Source organism: Chelmon rostratus, chromosome 10 (genome assembly GCF_017976325.1).
Source record: "Chelmon rostratus isolate fCheRos1 chromosome 10, fCheRos1.pri, whole genome shotgun sequence".
Lineage (NCBI taxonomy): Eukaryota > Metazoa > Chordata > Actinopteri > Chaetodontiformes > Chaetodontidae > Chelmon > Chelmon rostratus.
Genome location: NC_055667.1, coordinates 19,259,308 through 19,281,231, shown reverse-complemented (window position 1 = coordinate 19,281,231; position 21,924 = coordinate 19,259,308). Strand labels below are relative to the sequence as shown.

Sequence of the window (21,924 nt, the reverse complement as noted above, 5' to 3'; positions counted from 1 at the left end):
AATGCCTGAGTTGAATAACCTGACGGCTGCTGGAATGAAGGACCCGGGGTAGCGTTCCATTTTACAGAGTGGATGCTGCTGCTGAAGGAGCTCCTGAGGGCCACCACTGTGTCATGCAGGGGATGAGAGGGGCTGTCAATGATAGACGTCAGCTTGGCTAACGTCTTGGCCTCCTCTCGCCTATGTTCTCAGTGCACAGAGGGCAGTCCAGGACAGAACCAGCTCTCAAATCAGAGCCCTTCATGAATAAAATCAAAAGAGGCTACGGGCGAGACTAGCCTGATTTTGGTGTAAATGAGACCTTTTCATATGCGACCCCAGTGGCAAAATGAATACCTGGATGTGTGGACATGTATAATATTTCCCTGAAAAAAATATTTCAATTCATTATTTTTCCCACCAGGTGGCAGCAGAATATGTGGCAACTGCTACAGAACGGTTGCCACATGCTACGGTTATCTTTATATATGTACTTTTTTCCATCAAATGTAATATATTACATGATATTGCATATAAAAACATATTTTAATTGATCACATTGATAAATTATCATTTTGACGTGCATTAAACAATAGTATTTAATATAATTTCAACAGGAAAACAAAACAAAACAAAAATCAGCTAGAATTACAATTCAGACCATGTCTTCTAATGTTGGTTTGAATTTATTAAAACTCTGTTCGTTATATTTTTTACAACCAACGGCTTAGACAGAGATTTCCGTGCTCCACATCGGCAAATAAACAAAGCCTAATGGGAAATGAGTCCAGTTCCTGTCGCCGGTAGACCCCTTTAAGGGCTTTACGTACTGTAAGTACAACATTTCCCGACAAGCACTGCTGCCCTGTAGGAGTTATCCCAGCTGGCTGCGTAGGTGCATCGCATTACAGCAAACGGGCCATTCAGCTGCTCCAAACAAGCCGGTGCTGATAACGTGAACATACCGGAAGTTAATCTAGTTTGCCTTCAAAATAAACGAGGGGACCGCTGATATTTTAAAAAATTATCAATGGCTTATCACACATTACATTATATTTCTCGAAGACTTTTTATTCTGACTTCAGTGCGTGAAAAAATCGAAATGAAACAGCAACCACACGTGATCTGAAGCGTATTTTCGTCGCCAGTTGTTTTTATTTTGAAAATAACCACCAGAAGTTGTATATCCGTTTTTTTTTGTCTTGGCGGTTGGTACTCCTGCTCCGGCGCTACAGCTCCGACAAGCCGGGGGGAGAGGAGAAGGAAACGCAGGAACTCAGCGATGGAGCATTTTTAAGAGATAACGACGAGCTCCCCCGTCGGAGATAACTGAACAGAGACATCTACATGACCAAAGAAGCAAGACCAGCAACGAGAAACGTAACAATCATGCAATTTAAATACAGACGAATTTAAGCAGCCGCTTCTTCTTCAAGGTTACACCTCTTGAAGACGCCCCGGCATCCCCGTTGTCGCAGATCAGCCGGCCGTGCGTTGGTTGATCGTCACAGGTACCGACCATGTCCGTGGAAGGGCAGGGCTACCCCGACGCTATGCTGCTGCTGGAGGCCGGGCCGGAGTGGATGCGGGCCGAGATCGAGCGTCTCTCCCGGGAGCTGGGCGAGACCACGAACGAGAAGATCCAGGCGGCGGAGTACGGGCTGGCGGTGCTGGAGGAGAAGCAGCAGCTCAAACAGCAGTACGATGACCTGGAGATCGAGTACGAGGCCGTCAGGCAGGAGCTCGACCAGCTGAAAGAGGTAGGCTTTATTTTAAAATCAGAATATGCCTAACGTATAATAATATCGTCTGGTATTTAGAGATCATACGCAGCAAGTAAAACCATTTATTTTGGGCTGTATATCCAGTTGTTATACTAAAAAAAGGGTGTCCAATGACCTTGTAATTTATATGCTTTCATAGTTCATATAGGGACTTGGTTTGCTGTGACACCACTGCTGGTATCAGCCATGAAATAGCTGCTTCATCCTGCAAGGTCAAAACTGCAAGATGAGGAGGGGATGCTTCCTCTGCAGGCTGCTCCCCACCCAACCCCCTCTTCACTCAGGTTGTCCCCCGTTGCACTGCCACCTTTATTTATTTATGCACCTCTCATGGCCTCTTCTTCAAGACATTCCTGTCTAGCTCGCAGCTATTCTACGCCGTCTGTGATGTCTTAATCTTGAGTAGATCTGCAGACTGTGCGGATATGGCAGGCAGTGCTTTGTTGTGCATGTTTGATTTGGCACATAAGAAGCAATGTGAGTCATTCATTTGTACCCTGTGTTTGTATTTTGTTGAAATCAGTTCCTCAGGCTCATTTTAACTTTTTAAATTGCATTGAAATGTTGATATCACACTCAAAACCACCACTTTTAAAAGATTGATGGGCATTAGATATGTTGTCAAAGTGTCTCCCAGCTCCGTGGGCCCTCCTCTGCGAACGAGAATTACTAGTTTAGTTGAAAGGGGCGGGAGTAAGTTTGAATTTTTAAACCTTCCCGCTCAGAAGAGAGAGGGATGAGCAACATGCAGGAAACCAAACGAGTTGCGACCCTTCGGGAATGGAAAGAATGTTGAGAGTGACGGTTCAAGCTGGCCCAGGGAGTCAGATAAAGGATGGGTCTGTTTTTCTCAACGGTGGCTGCACTTATTCTCCACTGTTGTGCCACACTGTCCAATTTTTCCTCACTAGAGCTGCAGTTTGTCACTGTCTTGTGATTTAGGAGAGACGTATAGCTCTAGAGCGACGTTAGGAAGCCGGTCCCGCCAACGGCTGCAGCCTGTGCCCACAAGTAGTCATGGAAAAAAAGCAGATTCCCGCTTTGACGCAGGCTTGTTCATGGTTTCTCACATCCTCCTTTGAGATGTGGGTCCCTCCTGTGTCCTCCCACTAGGCCAGACAGCCAATAGCTGGCTTCATGGTAAACCCCTCATTGCCTTGCCAGAAACCTGCTCAGTTCTCCGTTGGGTTTTTGTGCGTTTCAGCAGAGAGACACATAGAGAGAGGGTTTCCGTCTCTCTGCTTCTCCCCCTTCTCTGTCCGTCTTCCAGTGGCCCTCTCTCTCGTCGTTGTTATTGCTGAAAGGAGGGGGTCTCACGGCTGTCTCCGCAACTCCTGCTCCGTTTCCCATGCATGTCTTTGGCAAGAAGGCCCAGCTCCACCACAGAGGAATGACAGCAGAAAGCTCTGAATAGAAGAGACAGCTTGAAAACGTTCTAAAAGAGTAACCATGACAGCCAATGAAAAAGAGTGGGGACATTTGTTTTTTCAAAATTTGAGAGTTGAAGTCTTATTTATAAAAAAGACGCTCTCATTGAGAGACTGGTTGGACTCTCAGGCTGTGTCTGATCTTTCCTTCTGTCTCATAATGGAACACAAACATCCATCTGTGTGGGCAATAAACTCAATTGTTTGCTCCAAGCTGTGGCAGAGGTCCTTTCTTTTGCCTCATAGTCAGGTCACACTGATTGTAGATCACAGTTCAGATGACCATAAAGTCCATAGTTATGTTCTTTCATCCCTCTGCCCATCCCCCCAACACAGCCTCTGTATGAAGGGCAGAAGTGATGCTATCACGAGAGAAATACAAACACATTCTTCTGACATCCCTCTGCACTTCCTCTTTATTGTCTGTAAAAGAACAGTAGGTAATGGGGAAGCAAACACAAGATAAGCTACTGTCAGCTGGGGATAGCACGAAAGCTTATCACAGTGGCTGCTTTCCTCTCAAAATCCAAGTATACAATTCAGGGTGTCACTGAAAAAACAAATGTCATATCAATCAGCCTTGCAGGCTTTTGTTGCTCTGATTTGTGGGACGTTTTGAAGGAGGTGGGTCAAACTGACCAGAGTGGCTTGGTCTGCAGCTGTTGCAAAAGCACATAAGGCAGTTATTTCTTTGGTTGGGAATAAATTCCATGTTCTCATTGGTACACGACTACTGTTTGCACTGATGGCGACAGTGTTTGGATGTCATTCTCTTTTCGAGGATGTAGACAGACTGGACTAGATTGTCTGGGAGGTTTACAGAGTAGCTGAACACTGGATCCTCTCCAGTGACCATAAACCCCTCTTCAAACTTGCTGGTATGCACAAACACACCACAAAAGAAAACAGCTCGAATTTATGTGTGTTCGTGGTGATTTAAATGCCCAGACGCCACTCTTTTGTCTCATGCTGGGTGTAAACAGCCAATCAGAAATCATCATGACAGCGGGCAAACTTCCCCGACTGTTGAGCCAATCCTCACATTCTCACCTACGCCCGCACAGGTCACTAATATTCACACTGAAACACACCCCCGCATGAACGCTACTCCGTAGGCAGGAAGATGGAGGGATTCTGTGCGCCGCTGTTGCTTAGTTACGGCACAGCTCTGTGCTTTAATTTGAGCAGCGGCACTGCTTCCTCAGCAGGTGTTGCTTTGTGAGTGAGTTTGGGGGTGACTGCTGAGAGATCGTCTCACAGCTAGCTGTAATGGCACACATACACATTGTAATTGGCTAGAAGTAACCATGCATCAGTTAATGATATTCATAGGATGTTCCTTCTCTGATATAGCTATCATATGTATGTGTAATATATCTTCTGGTCTATCATTGGCCTACTTCTGCAGCTGGGACAGTGTCAGCCACCCCCTGCTTTCCCCCTTTTTCATTCACTTCATAGCCCTCCAACCACAAAATCATTCACCAATTACTTGTGCATTGGATTTGTCACTGGGGATATACTGCAATGTACAAGTTCAGGCCTCCTTATCCTTATCCACCTTCTCCCACTTTCACTCCACTGAAAAGGAGGTAAAGCACTAAGTTGCGCTGCTAAGACTTGACTTGATCAGCATTGCTTTGTGAGTATGCAACTTTTTTGGCACACAGTGTATTATATCATAGGTCAATAAGTGATTTGTACACAGTAACTCTGATAAGGGCACCCTTCGTGCCAGTGAAGATATGATAGAGCTGCGTGGACTTTCACCCAGTTATCATGCTGATCACAGAGCACAGACTCAGTCACAAGGCAAAGAAGCTAATGACATTACACTACGCTCTACACAGCAGCGTAAGAGCGTGGGGAGGTGCCCCCGTAGCTGTTGATATTCTTAAGGTAAGCCACTCACAGATGACATCATGTGCCACACCTCCAACTGTTAATGCAGCTCTGAGGGACGTGAGGGCTCCTGCATATATTGTCTGCGCCTGTATGGAGAACTGGAGAGGCCTTGGTATCTGTGGTGGGCTCCATGTTAACCCCCTCAGCCTTGTTTAGGTCTGTGTGAATATAATGCGATGGAACAAAGTGGCCACAGACGTCATCTTTTATCCGAAGACAACAGACCCGCAGAGCATCCCACAGTCCTCACTTTTTATTTTTTTCTGATGCTGGTTCTTGCTTTTTCAGACTATAGTCGCTTAGACAATGGTTCTTTAACAAAGGCCTGGAGCTCCTCGGGTCCTTGTTGAACTGCAGCGACTGTCAGAGAGCACACTGAAGTCATCCAGCCACACGCAGACCCTGTTCCTCCCCTGCAACTCTCCTACAGCTGTGCACTGCGTTGTGGAATTCAGCCAGACAATCAGAGCCCTAAATATTGTTAAGCTCAGTAAAACCTGGGTTCTCTGTGCTCTGCCCGCTGGCCTTTTGTGTCTTTGAGCCAACTGGGGTTAACAGGTCTTGGGTGTCACAAACGAAGAGAGGGTTAAATGCCAGCAGAACACAGTGTGTGACAAAGGACAGATTGAGAGAGGCGGCCCATTGTGGTTACATTTGAAAGGATTGGTCACTTTTGTCCCTTTTGAAATGGCAGATCACTAAAGGATATATCCCAATGTCCTTAAACAAAGATATCTGGTGCGACTCGAAGCCCTTTCTGTGGTGTTAAATGGGTCGGATGCTGATTGGACGTCAGTAGAAAATACGAGGAGGACACAAAACCCATCTGGTCCCTTATATGAAGAGTCATAAAAAAAGTCAGCCTCATATGATTGGATTGCCACTTGGAGCTATGTTTCATCGACAGCTGCTCATCTCTCACTCTCATAATCTTCCCCCTTTTTTTCCTCTTTTCTAACTCACATCATTCTTGTAGCTTGTCACTGCCTCCCAACTCTTCCTAGTAGCTCATTCAAGACACCGTGCTCAACCACCTCATTTCAATGAGCTTTCAGTCTGTGTTCAGTAATATTTCTGCCTGTATCCGTGACCTAGCATATGCTAAACCTTTCAGCATTGTGTCGGGTCATTCTGATCGACCCTTTTATCTATAATGTCTTCTGCTGGATGGCAAGTCCAGCAGTTAAGGGGTAATCTTTTCTAAATGGCACTAAATAAAGTCCCAAATCCCCTACACTGTTCGCCTAAGAGGATGAATCCCAGCCGCTATGCACAGGGCTTACGGAGGTCTGGGAGTCTGCCAGGCCCCGTCGCATTCACCAGCCTCCATAGCCACGGGCAGGTAGGTGCATTTTGGGGTAAGGCTGCACAGAGGCTGTCAGGTGCTCTTGGGAAACTGCCCTGTTCTCCTTATCCTGGCCCAGTAGCCTACTCTAATGGCTGCCAAGCCTAGCAGTCTGTTCTCTGAGTGCTGTCAGGCCTGACACTCTGCTATATGACTCTCAGCCTCAATAAGGATGTGCAAATTATTGTAAAGAACGCCCACAAGATAATTTTGTGAAGACATCTTTGCTGTTGAATTTGTGCCCAGACAGGCTGATCTATCCGCAAGATCCACTCACATCCACATGGACTAATGTTGCCGTCTGTGTCACAGAAGGACGACCATATGGTATTGCGAAGTGATGAAAGAATCATTCCGCCCAGTTTTAGGTAAAATGGCCCGCTGCTAATCCGTAATGATTTGAAGGGCTTTTGTCCTTAACTCTGATAAACAAAATACCATCAGCAGCCGTCCACAGTTCAAGCAGAGGCCACATTTGCTGTGGAGCATTAGTGGAAGGCTGCTCGAGTGTTGCACGTCTCAGTGGGTGAATTGTTCTGGCTGCTTGGAATGTTTTTGGCCTCATGTGTACAGAGTGGAGTGTTTGCACAGGGTGTGAAAATAATCATGTGTTTCTGAAATGTTGCATCAGCGATGTACAATTCGTTGGTTGTTTACGTGACTGAGGGTCCTCAGTCAAACAGACCCGGTTTCCCCTCAGGCCTCTTGGACGTTGTTGAGGGCTACTGATAGAAGAGGATAGCATTGTGACTGCTCAAGTGGTTACTGTATAATCTAACTTCGCCTGCATCATCAGGTCACACACAGACGCCCTGCCTTGTGGCTGAAGTAAATATTAATGAAATGATTAGGTAATCTCAATAAAGTGTGTCCATAAAGTTTAACCCAAACGTAGCTGAGCAGCAACGAAGTGGATGATTTTAATTTGGGTATATACTATGCTTGATCCCCCAATTTGTAAAGCCTACAGTTACAATTATTACTCATGGTTAAGGTTACACCTTTTGTTAAACTCTTGTGTGTAAAATTTTCTTTAAAAGCATCCACAGAAGTCAAAAATGCATGTAGAGAAGTGGTACGGCAGCCCAGCAGGTTCATGATTCTACCGGTGTAATCCAATTACTAAAGACCAGGGCCAGATCAGACAGGACTTCAGAGGATGAGGTCATAGTAATGGCTGTGTGCCTCCGACAATCCAACATGGTTCACTCAAGCAATAGGCCAGTCTCCAGTTTCCCTTCTCCTACACTACAGCGAATATAAACCATTCCAAATCAGTCCACAAAGGAGCCAGTGTGCACGCACGTGATCGAGCTAGACGTGTGTGTGCGTGTGAAACAAAGTGCCTACTTATCCCTTCTCCCCTACACGTCCAGTTGTCTTTATTGTGTCGTTTCATTGTCTCTCTCGCATCCCATTTTTAGCAAATCATCAAACCCAAACCAGCTCGTAAGTTTACTTCTATCACAGTTGATTTTGTATTAAATTTATAGATTTTTTTATAGCTATGTTCTGTATTGAGGGAAAAATAAAACATAAGTCTATGTGTTAGGTAAGCTTGCTCCACAGTAATACTACCTTGCCGTATACAAGATACCATGTTATATAAAATGTGAGATGGATACTCTGTCTTCTGTTCTCATGGTCCAGTTAGCTCTTATTCTATGAGCTGCTGTTCAGTTAAGGTAGGGCCATATTTATTTGTCTTGAGACACAGGTGTCTTATATAAGCAGATGAATCAGCCGGGCATGTGGGTAGAGTGGAAGTTTGAGGCTGAGTTCGTTTTGTACTGTGCCTGCATCATTCACGCCACAGAGCATCATGATTTAGCCTGTGGGCTGCGACAGATTGCCTTCAAACTGTCCTCATCTTCTCTGCCACAGAACCCAAGCATAATGATTGACACATGAGTGACACCTTCATATAAAGTGTGCCAAAGAGCTCTCCAGAATGCCTGTTTATGGCTTTGTGTTTGGATAATAAATCTTGGTTATGCGTTTCCTGTAACCATAAGGACTCCTAGCAGAGCTCTTCTCCATCAAATCTTCCTTCTTCCTTCTATTGAAATGAAGTCACTTCTCACATCCCCTGCCCCCTGCACTGCATCCTGTTTACTTGTGAGTAGTATGGCTTTTTATAGCAGCTAGGAAGCATATGAAATATGGCTCCGTATCTGTCCGGATATCTTTTTAGCGACTCAGAGGAAATGACCACATGAGGTTCATCAGTCAAGTCACCTGTGCTCAACAAGGACAGGACAGTTCTTTTAAATGAGAGGAACGCGCTTGCCTTCTCCGGTGCTTTACCATGAACACTCAATATGCTGCATTTCCTTACAATAGTCTGGCCGTTGCCACAGCAACAGAGACAGAAACTAATATTCAGTGTCTGTGTAGTCATCAGCCGACTTCACTAACATCCCAGATGCGTTAAACTGGTTAAAGGTGGATTTGCACGTTTCTATCAGCAGCCTGATCTTATTTAATCTTAACACCCATAATAAACAATCTTGTCTCTGATTGTTTATGTTGATGTCCTTTGAATGACCCCTTGAAATGCAATCCACATTTCCCCATACTGTGGGAGTATGTTGAGGTTTTCTCCTCGGGGTATTTTTAACCCCTTGAGTTTCAGGCAGTATCCCAGAAACAAAAGATATGTGATAGACGGTGACTTATTAGCATATACAAAGAGCAGGAATAAACTTGTGGTTGCTATAAGTGGACAGATGGTGGGTGCTCCAGCCCCACCCTTAGATATACACACACACACACACACGTCTAAAGGGCAGGAGTTGCCCCACCCATATCCTCCAACTAAAGAGGTTTTGTTGTGCAGTTTCCTCCCTGCAGTTTGTCCCAGTGCGTTCTACATATTATAAATTCTACATAGTCCACTCATCTCAATTATCTCCTGACTGGCAGAGCAGTGCCTCCCGTCTCACCTAAATTAATTAAACCAGCGTGCAGATTCTGAGACGCACCCCCTTCGTTTTAATAGGCCATCTCTTCAAACATTAGCAAACCCAATTTCAAAGGGTTGTCCCTTCGCCCTGGGGGTCCTTTTAACTTCAACACCACAGTGCAATCAGAGAACAGCGGTATATCTACGTTCCCCACCACCCTCCTCCCCTCCTCTTCCTTCCCCAGGCTCCTACTGTAAATAGGCTAGTGGGTCCGGGTCCCCCTGTCGCAGTGTGCCCTACCCGAGTCTCACAGAGCCCACGCTGTGAAAACCTCAGGCATGGCTGAACAGGGGAGGGAGAGGGAGGAACTGGGAATAGAAAAGGGATAAAAGGGAGGGGAGATAAGAAGACAGAGTTGTATAGTCGGGCAGGGGGCTGCCTGTACAGCAATAACAACATTAGAGTTTGGGCTCACAGACAGCAAGGAGAGGAGGGGTTTTTAATTGGATGTGTGCCAGCCTCTCAGGGGTCCTTGAGAAATGTTGATAGGAGACAAAAAAGGAGAGAGACGTTTCCTGTGGGAACCAGCTCTCGCTCTTGTAGATGGGAGAAGAATAGGGGTTTCTCTGTCAGCTGGCTTGATGAGTTTAAAGTGCCGGGACTTTAAATAGAGAACAGCCGGCTTGTACAAACATACCTTAATAAATATGTGTCTCATGTTTTCCAGCATTTGTTTAACATTGACTTAAGGGCATTTTGCTCCAGCTTATCTTTCATCTTTTTTTCATTATTTTTCTTGAATGCTCCGTTGTTTGAAAGAGGTTTAGGTATTGTAGAGTTGAACAAGTATGTTTTGATCACAGAATGAAAGAACTTATTGTTTAATGCAAATCAAACACAATTGTTCATCTGCTGTATTCAGACACTGTTTTCTGTTTAACCGTAAGTACTTTATTTGCACATTTGCACAGTGGCACTGAGGCCCCCCACCTCATTCTTGCCACTCTGACCCAAGATTTAACCTCACTGCTAGAGAGAATGTGCATGCACACAGTCACATACAAGATTTAATTACTTCAAATGGGGAAGGGAGGTCATTAGTCTCTGTCTGGCCGGGAGGAAGGGCAGGACCTACCCAAGAGACCAGCTTCTTGGTTTGGGAGGGTGAATAGAGAGATAGGAGAGGCGAGTTAGGGACAGCACATAGAAGAGAGTTGGAGATAACTTTAGCCTTCTCTGGGGGTGGAATGGATCAGAAGTGATTAATAGTTGCATTCAGGTGGCAATACATGAAGCACCTTAGGTGGAAAACCCCAGGAGGACGGCAAAATCGAGTTTCTGCAGCCCCTCCCCCATCCTGTCAATACTTCAGACTGATTGATTAGACACGTCTCAACACTAATGGGGTCTAGGATGATCAGGGGAAATGCATTAGGGTCTCACATACAATATTAACCTAATAAATGATTATTGGTAAGGTTACATGGCGGCAGGCTAAGGGTCTGATAAGAAAGCCATCTAGACTTACTGTGAACACACACACACACACACACACACACACAAACAAACAGATTCAGTGCCTGCTTCACCTTCTTGCAAACCTGACTTTGTACTTTGGTAGAAAATGTAATCATATGTGTGTGTGTGGGTGGACGTGTGTCTGAGTTCACAAATGTATGCAAATACTTAAGTGTTTGCATGTGTGTGTGCCTGGCCCCAGCTGTGGGCCCACCTGCTCCCCTCTTCTGTCATTTATGTCAGCTCAGCTGTGCAAGTCATGTGTAAGGGGCTCCACAGGGACCGGTGTCTTTTGCGAAATATACTGAAATACACACTTAATAGAGAGTCAGTCTGATTCACTGCTTGTTTACAGTGATATAGGCTTGGCCAAATGGCAAAGAGCAAGAACAAAAATACCTCAAAGCAGCCTCAGACCTCAGCGTGTTCTTGCACAAACAAGCCTCACATGGGACACGGGTGAGGACCGTTGCCAGCGAAAGAGGGAGGAGAGCAAGCTGCGCTAGGCCGAGCCCCGAAACAGCCATCTGTGTCCATGGCACTCCGCTGCCCTGCCTCTACTGACCGCCCCTCGCTCTGTCACTGTAATTGGCATAGTAACCATAACGACGGCTGATCCCCTGGGGTGCGGGCGCGTGGACCTGGGAGATCTCATCCAGGCACAGAGTGTCAGGCAGAAAGGGGAACCGACAGGCTGACTACGGGCAGGCACAGATAAGGCTGCCTTTGCATTGCAAATGACTGAGGGTTGTGAATGCCCAGAGCTGGTATGGAACAGTGCTGCGATATGAGCGATGATAAAGAGCCCAGACTCCAGCCCAGACGCCGATATGGTGGCGCAATATATCAGGCCTATTGAATCCCCCCTCTCCCTTGAGAGGCCGGCTTTTTCCTCCATTCTGTGGCAGATTTAACAGCTGAACAATAGACCCAATAAACAGCCAGGGATAAACAGATGCTTCCCTGTGATTAATTGACTGCTAAGTTTAAATACTGACAACAATAGTCCAATATAAAATCTTGTGGTTCATCTCTCCCGTTGCACAAGACAGAGTTTTCAACGTTCCTTTGGAGAAACAAAAACAGTAACCCGAGTCAAGACGAAGCTTCTCAGGAAACGCTTAACCCCACCGAAATCTGCTTTTTCTCTAAATGTTGATAGAGGAGCGTGGTTTGTTTTTAGGCTTGGCTTGTATTTCACTCATGAGCGGCGTGAAAATAATCGTTTCTCATGACACAACCTATTCTGTGATACGTATAAACTACGTTCACCTTATATATCTTAACACCCAAGGGCAAGCAAACTGTGCTCTGACCAAGGCTCTTAAGCTCGCTGCTAGGGCCGTAATGACTGTTTCGACCCTGTAATAACACCGCAGCCAGACCGCGAGCACACACGCCGTTGAGCCTTCAGTCCGACACAGACGGCGTAACGGCAGCGCGCTTGCTTGATTGTCCTCCTTTTTCAGGTGTTTCACCTTTTAGAATACCATGTATTTTCTCGGAGCTCCTGTCGTTGCAGATGTATGATGAATATAGATTAGCAGCGTGTCTGAACACGATGCCTGGTATGACCAAAGACTGACTTCACACAGAATCTCAGATGCGGACTTCGGATTAGTGGCCCGTGTGAAGTCGGAATAAAATATGAGACGTAGCTTTCCCCAGCCAGATCTGATGAAAGCACCATCTCGCGCTTAATCATTACACCCTGATGCAAGCAGGGAGAATTTATGTCGAGATTTTGTATCGCTGAGCTCCTGCAGGCCAATTAGGCTATTCTGATATATTTTATGGTTGAGGGCGACTTCTTCAGTGAGGCGTGTAAAGGGCCTCATGAGTCTGATTAGTGCAACGCTTGTACTCAGAGACCTCTGTGTGTGCGTGTGCATGTGTGTACATGCATGTACATGTGTATGCTTCAAGTACATGTGTCTACCTTCTCCCTGCTGGCTCCATCCCCACCGGCGTTTCTCTCTTTCCCTGTCCTGCCCTGCAACTCAAGAGATCCACAATCTGGCACAGCTTTGTGGTTGTTTTTCGGGAGGTTGACGCCCTTCAAGTCTCATGATGAGAGGGTAACGCTCAGCCAGTCTACTCGAGGCTAAATAATTCCTTTTCAAGGAAATATGTGTCTCCTAAACCCACGCGCGAGGATGTGCCTCTACCCTCGGCCTTCCTATATTCCCTGTAGTGCGTTCCTTGCCATGGGCATGCAGTGCATCCCCTGTATGTGTTGACAACACAAGTTGCACGCAGCGTTGCCGGAACCCCTACGAGGCTTTGAACATTCACCTCCTCCACCTTTTATCTCAGAAGGGAGAGCAAGCCTGAACAAGGATGGAGCACCAGGTGCTGCAGTATGGCTGACTGCGGGGCACACCGGGAAATATTGGAAATGGGTGTGTGTGTGAAATTGCCCAGGCCTGTGTGCGAATAATAGCCCAACGGCTCTGTGCTATGCAGTGAATCAATGTGGCTCTGTGCCAGGCAACAGCTAATATCTCTGCCTCCCTCATTCGCATGTCTCTCACCCTCTTCTTTTTTCTCCCTCTCTGTCCTCTTTCCTCCTTCTGTTCAGCACACATGACACCTCACACACATCTAACTGCTAAACACGACAGTTTCTTCTACATTTCCAAGAGTTACTCCTCATATATGTTTGCCGTAGAATATCCCTGCTTGAAATGTCCAGATTTCGAGTTGCTGTGTTGAGAAGCTGTCAGGAAAGCAGGAAGGGATAATTCAAACCAGTGGGGAGTTAAGATAACCTCCAAGGATTTGTCAAGAGAAGAAAGTGAATCTCTGTCTTTTCCAGTTCCATCCCATCCCCACTGAAGAGGTAAATAATTAGCTTCTCTGTTACTCATTAAGGCAAGTGTCATTGGCTTCGGCATACCCTGCACAAATCATCAACAGTGCTCTCAGTAAAGTTAACTAAAACAAGCAGACACTGTCACGTGATGCAGTTTTCTCTCCTCAGAGAAGCGTTTCATACAGCCTGTTGATGCAGGAATAACACAGTGAGGTATTGTGGACTAAAGGGGTGAATGAAATCTAGAGCACGGAGGCTTTTTAGTGTAGAATAGGGGGTCAGCCTGCAGTGCTAGGTCATGGGCATGTTTTGCAGGAAAGCGTTGGCTTGCTAGATGCTTTTTAACCTCATGCCCCAAGAGATCTGCATTATGAACAGTTGATAGTGGACAGCTAAATATAGAAGCAGCACACACCTCGAGGCAATCTGTCCCTTCGAAGTCGCTGGCTGCGCGGTGGCCTGAGAATTTACATGGAAAGGGAGACAGAGAGCGTGTCTCTGTTTATCATCGCAAACTGTGACTGCACGTGAGCTGCGCCTCACGAGGCAGGCGAATCCATTCACTGTGGGGTTGTTTTTTTTTTTTTTTTTTCTTCCCGCTCCAACTCTCTTCCTCCGCAGTCGCCTACAATGACTAACGCTGACCAGCCTTCAGTGTTTGCCGGAACACTGCTTCGGCGTCCAGGGTCAACCCCAACGCTCTCACCATCTGTATGAGTAACTGAACGGATCTAGATGACATAGCGCTACATTGTTCAGCGTTCGTCACAGCAGCGTCTTTGTCTTAGCACAAGAATGTTGCTGAAGAGACTGAAAATCTCAGCTCCACTGCAGCCCACTTGGGCGCAGAAGTCTCAGCGAAGGCGTTTCTCATATCGCACATCTCACAAGGCCGTGTCGTCTGGTATTGCACAGTAGGCGCGTCCTGCCGTGCCCTATCTGGCATCATCTCGTGAGATTATTGTGTCAGCTTTATGCCCCAAAATCAGTGTTTGGATAAGGGAAGCCATCATGTTTTGTTTTGTTTTTTCATTCCGTCCTGTCAGATTTAAATGTGGACTCTTTTCCCTCATAGAAATGACTTTATGTTCTGTGCCAAAAATAATTCTCACTAGATGAGACTTTTGTTGGCTTCAATTTTCTTAGCTCTTCATATTTTCCTTTGCTTTTCCCTCCCACTGACATGTTTACTGCCAGTCTTTGAGGGTTCTGCTTTTACCGTCCTCCAGGTTTTGTCAATCCTTGTCTCCGCGCTTGTGCTCGTCTTTTTATTTGGTTTCTATCTTCCTCACTATTCTGATCGCAGCTCCTTTCAGTCTGGCTCAGCAACAAAGAAGCTGACTGGCTCCTCTCTCTGTCTTATCCTGTTTCCATTTCTCCATTTGTGTCTGCCTCTCCTCCTGGTTCTACTTTCCCATTAGATCCTGGCTGTGAGACCACAGGGGGCTAAGTGGAAACTCTTAACAATAAGATGATTCGAGCTGGACCGGAGATAGAAGAATCAGATCCAGTTTTCTAATTGGGTTTTGGTCCTAAGGCAGAGATTTTCAAGAGTACTCACTCATATTGATTGAAATTCTCCTGGCCTGTTGTGTGTGCATTAACCTGAATGGTCCCATTAGTTTTATTCTGCACAATATCTCTGGATGCATCTTTACCCACTCGCTGTTCTCACGTCATGCCACAGAATCTCTGCTCTCTGCCGGCAGGACAGAAACTGAAAATAGAATTTCAGAATCGGTTCGCTTCAGCTCCACAGGGCCTCTGAGACCGTCGGTATTGATCTGTTTGTTACCTGTCAGAGACCCAAAGCCCATCTCCCTCGTGCCCCTGACTCACCGGATCAGAGGAGCGTGCACAGGAGGATTCTGAGCTGTGGAAAACCAGAGTCAACTCTGTGACCTATATTCTGCTTTAGCTTCCTTGACCATGTAAGGTGCTGGACATAAACAGCAGGGACGTTGCCCTCAGAACTCAGTGTTTAACAATACCCTTCAATTACTGTGCAGGGATCACTTATCAAGAAGGTGTGATTGACCGTTGAGTCCTGATTTGTCCCACTCTGTTATCAGTGGACTTTGCCTCTGAAGGCTGTGTCTTTGGTCAGATTAGAGGACAATGCAACGATTACATCCTGTTCCAGCATGCCTTAAACACAAACACAAGCATTCTTTATTAAATCCAATCGTTTCCTGTCAGCGCTGTCGTAGCAACATTTGTTTAACTGAAATACAAACCTACAGATAGCTGATTGTGTTGAACACCCTGGGTGTAAAATGAACTTCATTACCAGAGAAGCCAGTGTTTTGATATCGACTTCAGCTAAAACAAAAAATGAAGGCATAGCAACAAGATTGTTCCTTAAATTGTCTGCATTTGCGCACCCATGCAAGAGTCTTTTTTTTATACCTTTGAAGGTTTCCATGTGCTAATCTTGTGACCAGTCAGTCTCTGTTATGGTGTGAGCAATCTATGGGGAAGTAATGAAAATAATTCTGACAGCTGAGAAGAAAAGAACTAAGATCAGAGGTGACTCGTCTCATTTTATCAACTCCTCAACCACATTGTGCTTTTGATCGCTGTGATTATGCGCTTTGATCTGCGCATGGCAGCCCACAGCATAAGGACCAGCCCAGCAGGGTGCTTAACCTCGGCCCGTAATGTATGCACTCATCCAGAATCAGACCCTCTGGTTCTGTGGAGGCATAGAGCTGTACAATTATTGACTTTTCCTTATGTGCCGTCATAATGTCAGCCACAGCCTTCCAGTGAAGGGAATCTGTGAGGAGATCCAGTCCAGACAGCGTGCTAATGACTAAAGACCTGCCTTTGATTAGCTTTACAAGAGATTAATAATCCATGCTCACATGTCCAATGTGGGAAAAACCTGCAACATATGGCCAAACTAAAGATGAATTATAAATTGGGCGGGCAGCTCACTGTGGGATTATGAGCTTGGTCGCGTGCGTCCACAGTTTACCCTCCCCTAAAAGTATCCTAAACCCACGCTTGGGGCGTTGAGATTAGAGGCCTCGGGCCAGTGGATTTTGGCTGGGGGCTCTACTCCATGCTTGAAGGACAGGCCTTTTAGATTGGATTGATTGGAGTCCCTTTGACATCCACCGTGCACCAAGATTATCGCGATGGGATTCTCCTGGTTTCTGATTGGGTTAATCCTGCCTCTTGTAATGACTATCTAATCAAATGCAATCTCCTGCTGATTGATGGTGTGATTTTCGGAGAGGAGGGTGGTGGTGGGGAAGGTATGAGGAGAGTTATTTAACAAATATATATTTTTTAGAGTAACATTAGTTCTTTATTGACCAATACATTGAAAGAACAACATGTGAACCTTTCGTTATAAGATTACTGAAGCATCTCCCAGTGATTAAATCATGATTGCTCGCCTTTTTCTTTTATTGAAAATGATGTATGTACATGCATATAGATGCTGTATAGCAGTTGTGTACTAAATGCAGGTGGTCCAGTCAATGTGTGTTGTGGGGCAGCAACTATCAATCATCAAAAAGTTTCCATTTCTTTTTTCTGTCACTTAACTAATTGATTCATGATCTAATTTCAGCTCCAGTGTGTTGGCTCAGTCGATATTTTAGCTGCTGTAACTGGGTTGAAAATGTTAATATGTACAAGTGAAAGAAACATGTGCTAGTATAATAGCACAATCAGGTATGTGCTAACATGCAGTTGTTTGTAGAAGATGAGGTAGAGCTTCCTCATGTTACTGACAAAGTTAGCACCTTTTCAAACCGCTTTGGCTTCTAAAAAGAAGCACGTCTCGCCTCAGTGTGAGAGTCTATCCGTTCATCACTGCTATCACCTCAGTGTGGACCATCATCTTTCCTGGAATGTGAGAGATATTCTAGCCACCCTGCACGAGACATGATGTCACGCACTTCTGTGACCCATTAAACCAGTTCTCTGCATTCACATATTCGTTTAAGTCCCGCAAGTAGGCCAGTTCGACTAATACAAATTTTCCAGATTTTCCTTTCTCTAAAGGAATTACTGGGATTAAAGCGATATGCAGTCAAACGCAGAAAATCCCGCCGCAGCCAGTCACGTGCAGATGTGAGGGGGTAGCAGGTCAGAGAGAAGAGAGCGAGGAGCGAGCGCGCTGCAGATGCAAACAAGGTCAGATCCAGCGCCTCAGGTGATTTCAGATTCGCTGCCTGCGCTCGAGCTGTGAAGCGAGATGAGAGTCAGAATTTCCATCGGATCGCTGGTGGTTACGGGATTGGAAATGAAATCTGTAATCAGCGGGGTGATTATTTTGAGAAGGGAGAGAGTAGCCTAACCTACATTCAGTTAAGATCTCTCTCTCTCTCCCTCTCTATCTCTGTATCTGTTTGTCTCTGTTCATATGCTGCTGCCTTACAGGCCATAAACAAAAAGGGTCTAAATTAAGGCAGCACTGATAACAGTCTGCCCTATTGCACAAGCAAACGTGACAGTTCTCAGCCTTTTGACAGAGAATATCCCCCTACAGAAGGTAGAAGACTTAGCCCGCATGTCTACCTTAGTTATTTAATCTTCGTGAACTTCATCCCCCTTAGGAAATCCGTAAAAATCGAATAATATCTGCTGACCTTCCCATACTCTGCTATGATCTCCTAAGGTATTAAGAGCATTAGAATACAGGCCTCTCATGATCACCCAGACGCTAGTCCATTTGCTCTACTTTTCCTGCTCGGTTTTCCCATCTGTGGAGTCACTGCAGAGCACGTGCAGGGGAGGCCACCGTCCTGCGGGTAGGGGAGGGAGGGATGGGGGAGCAAGGGGGAAGGCGGGATGATGCAGCCCAGATGGAGCCGAACTGATTATCTCCACGGGGCGACGGCAGTATTTTGGGAGGTTTTTGAACCCCAGTCCCGAGCTGAACCACAGCCGTAGAGATTAATGTCACTTTAAAATGGCTGAATTTCAAAGCAAAACCTTTGTCAATCCTGATATTCAACATTTTAATAGCCAGTTAATGCTTCATCCCCCTCCTTTACACGTATCTCTAGTTTGGTAATAGTATTAACAATAAATTTACCGCAGATCCTCCTGTATGTTTTAACTCTATAGCTTCTAACCAACAGGCCTTTTCCTCCTTTACTGTCTCTCCAGGCCTTTGGACAAGCCTACTCCAACCACAGGAAGGTGGCAGCGGATGGGGAGAGCCGAGAGGAGTCTCTTATCCAGGAGTCGGCCTGTAAGGAGGCCTACTATGAGCAGAGGGTCCTGGAGCTGCAGAACGAGCTCCGTCAGACGCGCAACATCCTCACCAACACCCAGTCTGAGAACGAACGCCTGAACACCATCTCCCAGGAGATGAGAGAGGTAAGAGTCGGGGGGCGACACAACCAGAATTATTCCTGGGCTGGGTTACAGTTCAATCTGCTCAGTTCAGTCAAAGGGATATGTATCAGGATGCTGCTACCCCCACACTGCATGTGTGATGTTTGTAGCATCAACACAGAGTTGAAGCAGAGGGCAGCGTCGTTTGCGTGCAGCTACTGAGAGCGATGGGTGTGTTTGTCGATGCTATCATCTGGAGCTATTTATCTGTCTGAAGCTGCAGAAAACATAACAGATGTTCATTACTGATCAATCTCAAGCTTGCTGTGGTCGAGCTCAGGAGTGGAGTGCTGTGTAATTACTGCACCTACAATCGCTTACCTCTGATACTTTGAAAATCACCGTCAAAGCCTGTATTATTTAGGGTGTGACTGCAGAGTCGACAACTGATGTTTTTGACATGCTAAGACAAGATCACAACTGTTATGACAGGAGGACAGAGACCAGGCTGATTGAAGCAACACCTTAGCTTCAAGCCTAATGTGATGTCCTCCACCCTTACTGTGATGCAGGGGTGGAGTTATAATTACAGATAGAAGAAAAGCACTGAGTCCATGGGAAACATGCTCTATCGCACAGGATGGCGTGATACTACATGAATAATTATCCAATTAATATCTTAAATTTGTGTGAACCATTGCATGACAATAATGCTTAACCTGTTGCCCCAGCTGTGGCATAATTGGGGGTATGCCTCATTATAAAAACTCACTTCAGACAAGCCCTTTACCAGCCTGTTAACCAGAATCTGTTTTGCTGAAACTTCCCCAAATCAGAGCATTCCCTTTCCACGTTCCAGCAAACCTTCCCTGTTCTCTTAAGCTTCCCTAACTATCATAATGCGAGCCTTTATTGTCTGCGCCCCACTTTTTGACAATGTCTGACCCCTCCGCTGTTTCCGTTTACATCGAGTCACAGCTAATTGACCTCATTAGAAGAGACAAGAATGTGGTGCAGTGCAGTGCAGAGCGAGGGTTGTGCGTCTTTGCCAGTGGCCGTGCATGCGTGTTGCTGTGTGATGGAGCTGCCGATGAGGGGATTGAATTAACAGGAGAGCAGCGCAGGTTGGCTGAGGGATGGAGTGAGCCTTGAGGAAGCCTGTTTGACACAAAGACAGGGAGACATGAAAGGATGAAAAGCGATGAACAGAATCTGACAGGAGGGGCACAGGGGAGGCTCCCACTAGCATGATAAAGAGGAGGGGTTTGAAGTAGCAACTTGTTTGAGGAGTTTGGCTGTATGAGGAAGGAAGGAACAGACTACTCAGGGTAGATTTAACTTGATTTATTTGACACTCACAGCTCTAGATGTGCATCGTACATCACACGTCGAACCAGGAAGGAGCTCCATTTACAGCTGTTGCATCAGATCAGTATTTTGTGCAGGGATTCTTTACCACAGCTGCCTTTTGGTGTTAAAAGATCAACGTTGTTGCCTGTTCCATGTGTTCCTCTCCACCCATGCACCAATGCAGTGTGACATTCAGCACAGCTTTTTTTATTTCTGGTCTCCCCCTTCTCTCCTCTCTGTATAACTCTCTTGCTATGTGGCAGTTAAACCCATCAGCTTTTCAAGTCTTTCCCTGTTTGTGCACAGCAGATTTCGTTGATCCGCTGTTTTGCAGGTCATGTTGGTAATTCCAGTGTAATTGGAAGGGGGGGGGGGGGGGGGGGGGGGGGGGGTGGCAAGTTAAAAAGGGTCTCTCTTCTTCAGTGAGTCTAAAGACTTTGGCAAGCAGCTGCAGAAGTCACTGATGTGTTTCTGTGACTCACTGCTTGAGACAGATGTCAGCAGCGTTTCTTACTGAGATTAGCGAAAAAGACTTTAAAATGGCATGTCCCTCACAGCAACTTAAGTTCAGGAAAGCTCCAAATTCCACTATAATTAGGTCAGCTGCTGCTCAGCTCTGCATAAAGTGGGTATAAGTTGGGCATTATGGAGGCCAGATGTGCCTCATGGTGTTTTTGTAACAAAACAGGAGTTTCCCCTGTGTAAAACTTTACTGCCTGCAGCCATTCAAGAGTCAACATGAACATGACTAGTTTCTGCAGAGACGTTTTGCCTCTTAAATCTCCCAGCTGAGATTATTTACTCCTCATATCTTTACTATAAATTTTGAGACACAAGGGAATACACTGCTTGCTGCATATCTGGTAACTGGTGCTGCGCTGGTGGCCTGCCTGATGGCCTTTCTGCAGGTGCCATTCCCATTATAAACACCCCGATGCTGCACCATGGGCCCCGGCCAGCTCTAATTGGCTAGATAAAAGGGGCTGGAGTGTAAATCGCCCCATGTATGGGAGATAATGACACCCTTCTAATGGTACTTCTGTGGGTGCTAGGAGGAGTGTGTGTGGCGGGCAAATGGAGGGAGCCTGGGCACTGAGGCTGGCATTGTGACCAGACTGACAGGACTGAAAGAGGCCTTTGTCTCCTGGGTTTCAAATTAGCCCAGGAGCTCAGGCAGAGAGAAAAGGCTGGGCGGGGGAGTCAGGGACGATGAGAATGGTACGAAAGAAAGAGAAGGAGGCCTGAAATCCGTTGGAGAAAAAAATGCAGCAACAGTGTTGAACGGTGCTGCTTTTCTGGGATAGCGTGGTTAATCATATTGAGTCAGGAGGCCGATTGAATGACTCAATTTCAGCGTGGAATGCAGCTGACAGTCAGGCTGTAACTGCTGCCTTGTGCGTTTGCTTGAAAGTTTCTTCTCTGCCCCTGCATATCTGAAAGGTTCCTCTGTAAAGTTGTATGCAGGCTGAGAGCTTTCACTGCATCAGTAAAGCTCATGAAAGGCTTAAAAAATGTAATTTGACCGTGTGCTGTTCACAAATCAATCACTAGATAACGTCATAATTCCGCCATTTGGAAGCTCCACTCAGTGTAA

General features: G+C 46.0%; 1 protein-coding gene across 2 annotated transcripts in view; it reads left to right on the top strand.

Moving 5' to 3' along the window:
• The first annotated feature begins 1,234 nt into the window (after nucleotides 1-1,234).
• Nucleotides 1,235-21,924, top strand: part of LOC121612594 (protein bicaudal D homolog 2-like) — a 42,839-nt gene continuing 22,149 nt past the window's right edge. For both annotated transcript variants that reach the window (XM_041945589.1, XM_041945588.1), the window contains exons 1-2: nucleotides 1,235-1,739; nucleotides 18,810-19,022. In XM_041945589.1, coding sequence (XP_041801523.1) covers nucleotides 1,500-1,739; nucleotides 18,810-19,022 — 453 coding nt within the window. In that variant the 5' untranslated portion in view covers nucleotides 1,235-1,499. The remainder of the gene's footprint in view (nucleotides 1,740-18,809; nucleotides 19,023-21,924) is intronic.